General features: G+C 36.1%; 1 protein-coding gene across 1 annotated transcript in view; it reads left to right on the plus strand.

Annotated features, from left to right (window-relative positions):
- Positions 1-8368, plus strand: part of MMS22L (MMS22-like, DNA repair protein) — a 160362-nt gene that overhangs the window by 136014 nt on the left and 15980 nt on the right. The window contains exons 19-20 of the mRNA XM_006865862.1: positions 4023-4192; positions 7827-8038. Of these exons, the coding sequence (XP_006865924.1) occupies positions 4023-4192; positions 7827-8038 (382 nt within the window). The remainder of the gene's footprint in view (positions 1-4022; positions 4193-7826; positions 8039-8368) is intronic.

An 8368-nucleotide genomic window follows, 5' to 3' on the forward strand; every position in this document is an offset into this window, starting at 1 on the left:
ATAGGACTGTTATCATAAATTCAAGATCAGATAATGAGATAGTTGGTAAGTGAGGAGTAGGTGTACTGCTAGAATATTGCCCATTTACTTATTAGAAATTAGCAACAGGTAAGTGACTGCCTTCATATAAAAGATTTAGAACAAATAGAATTGTTGTTGTTGTTGTTAAGTGTCGTGGAGTCGGTTTTGACTCATAGCGACCCTGTACAGGGTTTCCGAGGCTGTAAATCTTTACAGGAGCAGAAAGCTGAACAGCTGGTAGTTTCGAACTGCTGACCTTGTGGTTCACAGCCCGATTCGTAACCACTGCGCTACCATTTACTTATTAGAAATTAGCAACAGGTAAGTGACTGCCTTCATATAAAAGATTCAGAACAAATAGAATAGAACAATCAAAATCCTTGAAAGTCAAAACTGGTTTAAAAATGTGTTAGGTTTGAGGTTTCTTGTTCAGTTGAGGACGAGAGAGTGACCACTGGAACTTTCTGCCTTATTTGCCCTGATAATTCCTATCTGCACATACACCTGCTGTTTGCTTGCAATGTTGCGGTACTGACAGTGGAATGCTGAAAACTCTGTTGAGAAAATCACACTTTGAGGTCTTAAATGTACCTCAGTGATTTTTGAGAAGGCAGGGGTAATCCATCATTAATTTCCTCAGCTTTTCTTCTCTTTATATCATGTTTCTGGTTTTCTCATTTTCCATATCCTGTAGTTTTCTGTTTCTGTACTTTTCCTTTTGGATCTGCTCTTCTCTCCTGTGCCATTCTTCTGCTTTTGTTTTTGTAATTAAAATTCTAGCCATGATCTGCCAGTGACTAGCCTCGATGCTCCACCTTTCCTGCATTCCCAAGTAGACTGGATCATCCCTCATTGTACTTCTTCTGTGTTTCTCTTATGACAGTTTTCAGTTATTTCTTAAAATTATTTATGTGCCTGGCATGACTCCAATCAGTTTTAAACTAATTCATGGTAGTAGCCATATCTTAACTTTTTCTTCCCATCCTCGTGTTGTATTTTGAGCAAAACATTTACTGAGTAATATGTCAGACACTGGACTGGAGACTAGGGTAAATAGATTAAAGAGCTCCAACGTTGTTGACCTAGCTTACGTAAAGAGTACTGGTGTGCTGTAGGATAAGCATTGGACTGTTAACCACAAGGATAGTGGTTTAAACCCACTGGTCACTTCTTAGAAACCCTATACAGGGTCTTTATGAGTTAGAACTAACTTGATGGCACTTAACAACAAGCATACATAATTTAGTTTTAACATTCCTAAATGAGAAAAGTTGATTTCTAAGTGTATATACACTTTAAAAATATATAATCCCAATTCCTCCCCCACTTTCAAGGCGCAATATGAAGGGATTTGAAAGTTCATGGGAAAAGTCCATGATCTGTTTATGCACTTTTCAGTTATCAGTTAAGATATAAAATGTTTATTTATGATCAGGAAAAAAGACTATTGTTCTGCAAAGCAACTGTATTTTCATCTCCCAACTTTTTTACTTAGAAAATTCCCTGTGTTCATATTTCCTGTTTGCATTTTTAATACACACACACAAATATTCTGTATTGAAACCTTAAAAATCAGGGTTTCATATGGCAGTAAAATAAATGTATCACTGCCTCCTATGAATGAACTCATAAAACTTAAGGTCTTCGGCAAAGGGTTTTAACCATTGTACCAGATGAAATACAAGGATAAATGATGCATTTTGAGTTTGGTAGTTCTCTTTATAAGTAATACCTGTGTGACACCTGAGAGTGATATGAATCATTTCAAATGTCAGTGGTGATGGCATTTCCTCTTACAAGTTTATTAATATTAGTTAGAAAGTGAGTTCTTCTTACATTGCTGTCATACTTAAGTTTTCTACCTACTGGAAAAATGAGAGCAAGACAGCATTATTTAAAACATTGCTAAGTGAACATTGTGTTTCTTTATGATTGATTATTGTATTTCCTTTTACAACAGAAGATTAATGTTGCTGTTTGTTGTTCTTGGAAGTGATTATGGGTTGGGTTTTTCTAAACATCAATATACTCTTATGTAAGCATATTTTTGTTTTCTTTCAGAGTTTCAATTGTCAACTTTTTGTTGTGTAGAAATGACTTAGATTTGTATCTTTTTTTTTTGCTTTTTACAATAGAATAAAATATAAAAGTTTATGCAGTAGATGTACCACTGAGTTTTTTGGATAAGTGGTTATAGTAGTTAATTCAGTGATCTTTTGAATTAGTTTTTCAGGAAAGGAAACCTCAGTAGCAATAACAAAGGCTAATGGGAATTATATACCTGCTTTTAATTACTTTATTAAATAAAGTCCATTCATTTATTATGCTTTAGTGATATCAAATGTGACAGCTGGCAAACTGCTAGAATCAAGGAAGCCATAATATATTCCAAGTAAAAATAAAAATTTTTCTATTCTAGAATCAAAATTCAAACTAATTTTATTTATATATGCAGTTCTGGGTGGTGCAAATGGTCAATATGCTTGGCTGCTAACTGAAAAGTTGGCATTCAGGTCTACCCAAAGGTACCTGGGAAGAAAGACCTGGCAATCTACTTCTAAAAAATCAACCACTGAAAATGCTATGATGACAACAGTGACCAATAAAAAAGAGTAGCTGTTGAGACTACTTATATACAACCAATCAAAAACTCCATGTGATTTGGTTCCTAGTCTTGGAGGTGTATGGTCATAGTTTTATAGGACGTCCCATAAACTTGGCCTAGTAATGTATTTAGTCCTTCTGTTCTACCTCCTGGTTTGTTGCATAGTGTCTAGGGTCTTAAAATCTTGTAAGTGGCTATCCAACATACAGCATACAGTTTTTACTTCCTCTGACATGAGGCCAGACCTGGATGGTGCCCGGCTACCATTACTGAATGTCTTCATCAAAGATGTTATAAAAGAATTCTGATTAAAAAAAGGAAAAATTGCATAATTTCAGATTCTCTTAGATTCCAGAATTTTGGGATCCGTGAAGGCTAGGTGGACCCCCAAAATTTAATGCCCTGGAATAGTCTATGTATCTTAAACCAGAACCCTGAAGTCTTCCTTAAGACCAAACAATAGATGAGCTTAACTAGTAAAAAATTTTTGTTTTGAGCATTATGCTCTTTTAAGATCTATAATGGATCAAATTGACAGCAACAACTTGAAAGATTCGATACGAAACTTAGGGGTAATTAGTTGCTTCTGAGCTTCCTAGTACCCAAAGCAAAAAGGGAAACCTGATTAATTTCAACAATCCATACATTCACATAATGCATAAATATATTACTGTATGAGTATATCGTTTTATAGTTAAGATGAATACTTTGTATGTGTGCGTATCCTAGCAGCCTTTAAGAGTCCTGGTATGGCACTGTAGGTAAGCACTGGACCACAAACTCCGTTTGAACTGCAAAGTTGCCAGTTAAAACCCACCAGCCACTCCTTAGAAACCCTGTACAGGGTTGCTGTAAGTTGGAACTGACTCAACAGCACATAACAGCAACAAAGTGATATATATATATATATATATATATATATTATTATTGTTTATTGATGTTGAGTTAGTTCTAACTCATACTGTATAGGGTTTCCAAGGAACAGCTGGTGGGTTTGAACTGCCAACCTTGTGGTTAGCAGTCCAGATCCTACAGCGCCACACCAGGACTCACTTTGTGTCTCTCTCTCAATTTCTCTCTCTTTCTCTCTCTTTTTCTCTCTCTCACTCTGTGTCTCTCTCTCAATTTCTCTCTCTCTCTCGGTGTGTGTGTGTGTATACAGTTGTCAGGAAATTTATGTTTTTCTTAGTCACCTCTGAGAGAAATATAAATTCAACTGTGTAGTGATACAGGTGACTTAGCATAGATCTTTTGACTCCTGTTATATCTTTCTTCCTACTGCCTACTTCAACTAGGCCCTGACTACTTTAATGTTATATTTTAATTATATAGTTTAATAATGAAATTTTCTGGATAGAAGGTAACCATGACTTCTCATCTGCCTTTCTTCTGGTAGGAATTCTCGTTAAATCATGGGCACAGATCTTTGCTACCTCCAAAGCCCAAAAATTACTATTCCGGATCATAGATTGTTTGCTGCTACCACATACGGTGTTACAGCAAGAGAAGGAGCTACCTGCAGCTATGCTGACTGCAGTTCAGAAGAGTCTTCCTTTGTATCTTCAGGTATTGTAAATGTGGCCACTTAAAAGCAAATATTTTAATTGAAAATTTGCCTTAAAACATAGTTTACTAAAGAAGATTTTAATACTACGTTGTAATTTCAAAAGGCACATCCACTGAACAAACTTTAAATTCTTTTGTGTTTGAAAACAAGATTAAAAAGGCAGACTTTCTGCCCTGAAGGAGCTTACAGTCCAACTATCACAGACATTTATAATGGTGTGCTGTTTGTCTTAGAGGACTCAGCTGTCTGCAGTCTGATTGGGAAGAAGAGCATCAAGAACATGTGAGAGATGATACCAGACGGTATTAGGTTTAAAACAGCAGGGTGGTTAGGAGTTGATAGGGAAATCCTTTCACGGGGAACAGCACATGTAAGGGCATGTATGAGCTTTAAGAAAAGATGGCACCCTGAAGAGAACCAAACCCTTCAAGTGTTAGGTAGAGAATCATTTGGGAGTAGCCACATGATGGAGGACTTTATATGCCACGCTAAGAAGTTTAGACATACACATTTTTTTTTTTTCAAAAATGTTTTATTGTGAGTTATGTGATAGTTTACATGGGAGAACATTAGTTTTACATTCATTCTATCGTATATCGTCTCATTGTCATGGTTGCAATCCTTCCCCCGTACCCCCTAGATCTTCAGCACACAGTCGCTCTCCCTCTCTGGATCTAAAGTCTCCAGCTGCTCATCATCTCTGGCTCCATTTCAGGCATCACTGCTTCTCTGGGTAGGGTCCCGCTCTCTGCTCTTCTCCCTTGATGGTCCTAGGGACCTCCGCTCCTAGACTGAAAAGTTAATCACTCCCCTCCTTGCTATAAAACGTCTACCTTTACATTTCCAACCCTCACAGTCAGTCCTGATAACAATTATTCACTATTGTATCGTAAGAGATCCATCTGCATTTCATTGCATCAGCCCCGCCTAGTCAGATTGAATACTACTCACTGGGGATTCTACCTTCCTCCAAGCCCTCTGGATCTAGGTTCCCTCTTGAAAGCTTGTAAGCCAGTCACTTATTGCCTTTGTAGCCCCCCACCCCCCATTTTGGGTAGCCAAGGTCCAAGTTGCCTATCCCTGTCTACTCTGTGTTAGACATACACTTTTACATCGTTGGATTTTAGCAAGGTTTGAGTGGCCTAGTTACAATTACATCTTAGATGATTCTGGCAACAATATCTAATGTAGTTATACGGAGATAGATTGGAGACCTGGAGGATAGTAGATAAGTCATTGCTATAACTTAGAGCAGATTTCAGCAGGTTCAGGAGTTCTAAACAAAAGTACTAGCTGGGTGAGTATTCTGGAGGAACAGAAAGACATGAAACACTTCGTAGATGTCAGAGTAGTTGACATGTAGATAGGGAACTTGGTAGCTTGTTGGTAAAGCGCTTGGCTGCCAACTGAAAATTTGGTAGTATGAACCCACCAACCACTGACAAGAGAAAGAGCTATCAGGTCTGCTTCTGCAAAGATTGACAGTCTTGAAAACTCTGTGGGACTGTTCAGCGAGATCCCTCAGGGTCACTAAGAGTTGAATCTTACTTGACCACGATAGGTTTTTTGCTTTTAGTAGTACTACAAATGGAAATGAAAATTTCTAGAGGTACAGACATGAAAGTAAGAATTGATGCTTGAACACTTTGAGGTGGTATAGAATACCTAGGTAACTACATCTAATAGACAGAAAGAAGGAAGCTGGAGATGTACTTTTTTTTTTATTCATTAGTGTATGATACTGAAGCTACGTACTTTCTAACTTGAGGTTTAGAAACCTGGTGTGGCACTATAGGGTAAGCACTGGGCTGCTAATTGCAAAGTTGGTGGTTCATACACACCAGATGCTCCTCAAACCCTGTGCAGGGTTGCTATGAGTTAGACTCAACTCTGCGGCACTTAGTAACAACTTGAGATTCAGCAAGGGAAGCTGAGGAAGAATGGATTTTGATAAGGTAGTGAGTAGTCTCATTCACAAATGCATTTATTTTTTTTTCAGCAGAATTTGAAGATTTTTTTGAGAAATTCACACTTGAATTTTGTATTCCTAGCTACCTTAAAGAGCCTTGGTGTGGCGCTATAAGATAAACACTGGACTGAGAACCACAAAGTTGACAGTTCAAACCCACCAGCTGCTCTTGGAAACCCTATACAGGGTTGTTTTGAATGGGAACCAATTCAACGTCACACAACAACAGTAGCCTTTAAAATCAAGTTTAATATGTCTATTTTCAGAAAGATGAAGAGGGAGGCATGCCCAGCATAGCCAGGGCTAATAATCCTAAAGAGCGGGATGTCTGGAGGGGCGGGTATTGTGGGCAATAGGAAATTCTGAAGTGTTTGTTCCACGTGACCCTGGTAAGCTCATACAACCCATTTAGTAGGAATTCTTATAGACTTCAAAAACAGTACTTTAAAAAATTGGATGAATGATCCTATTGGCAGAATTGATTTGTAGCTATATCTTTAGTTTCTTCAAGGTAACCAACTTTCCTCTTGAGAATTTTCCGAAAGTATCCATTAATTATGTCATCTTTCATTGATTTAATGTGCTATTTCTAAACAGCAAAAAAAGAAATAGATTTAGGGAGGCAGGAATCCATTATTATTCCCCCCCTGAAGTTTTGCTGTCTTTATTGCTAGTGTTGCAAGCTTTATACTACTTTTCATTAAAAGTAAACTTTCAAATTTTCTTTTGGGGAGATATTTAAAATGGATGGGTAACAAACCATGTTAATTATTTCTCTGGGATAACTGTGAATCACAAAGTACCAAAATATAAATAATTATATGTATTTAAGAATATGGGATTTTAGCAATATTGGTTGAAAAACATTTTTTTTTTCAAGGCATTTAATCATTTAAATGTTAAATACCATAATGGAATATAAGCAGGAGAAATTAAATATGTAGTCATGCAAGAAAACACTGTGACTTTGAGTGACATTGAGGAAGCTCTTAGATCCTCTAATCCTCAGTTTCTCCAGCTGTAAAATGGTCATGCAATAGTATGAACTTGATGGGATTTTTTTAGAAGTTGAAATAATTAATAAAAAGTACATGACCTAGTGACTGGCATATAAAAACTTCTGAATAAATTATTGTATTCTTTTTCTCCCTTTGTTATTTTTTTTTAATCATCACATTTCTTAACATATATTATGTTGGCATACATTATGTAGTCTTCTTATTCAGACAAAGTAACCAGTATTCTATCTAAAAAGCTAACTTTTAAAAATATATTTTTTAATGTTATAATTACACATGTATGTATAATTTACAAATGTGATAAACAAGATTTCTGGATATGAAGGAAAAAGGAAGTGTGCTTTGTTTTCTTGCTATATATGTACTCACTCCTGCTCCCATCCTCTGGGAATGAATGCTTGGTTAGATTCCATAACATTTGTATATTACCCAAGCTCAGCACTCCCTTAGATTCATATAAGCATTTTCCTATCCATTGATGAAGTATCCTTGTTGATTGAGATATATGTTGATTGAGATAACTTATAAATTCTGACATGGATATGAATGCTGGAGACTATGTTGGTAAGCTTCTTAGATATTGTTTATTTTTAAAAACTCTCCCTTTTAATATTTATTTCCTTGTGTTTTTTTGTTCTCTTGTAGGGCATGTGTATCATATGTTGTCAGTCTCAAAATCCAAATACCTATTTGAATCAATTGCTTAGCAGTGTTACTGAGCAGTATATTGGACGTTTTCTTCCAGCTTCACCACATGGTTCAAGTGTTGAACAACATCCTGTTTTGTTGGCTTTGAGAAAGTCAGCTACTGTTCCGCCAATGTCATTTCTGAAGAAATGCATTGTGCAAGTCATAAGGTATATCTAATATTAAAAATCAGGTGGTATGTACAGTTTATTAATATTTATTAATATATTACTAATGTATTTAAAAGTAATCGAACCACATCTCAGAATATTGACAGCCTTACGATACTGATAATGTTAGGAACATTTTCTTTTTTTTCCTGATAAACATTGAAGAACAGAGTCAACAGAGAGAGAAAGCAATACCCTACAGATGGTGCTCTGAATTTGAACTTCTAGGCTCCTAAACTGCAAGATAATAAATGTCTTTTTGTTAGAAAACTAAGACAATAGTTTTGACTGAAATTCAAAGGTCAAATATATATTGTTTTATATATATTT

Source organism: Chrysochloris asiatica, unplaced genomic scaffold, assembly GCF_000296735.1.
Source record: "Chrysochloris asiatica unplaced genomic scaffold, ChrAsi1.0 scaffold00084, whole genome shotgun sequence".
Classification (NCBI taxonomy): domain Eukaryota; kingdom Metazoa; phylum Chordata; class Mammalia; order Afrosoricida; family Chrysochloridae; genus Chrysochloris; species Chrysochloris asiatica.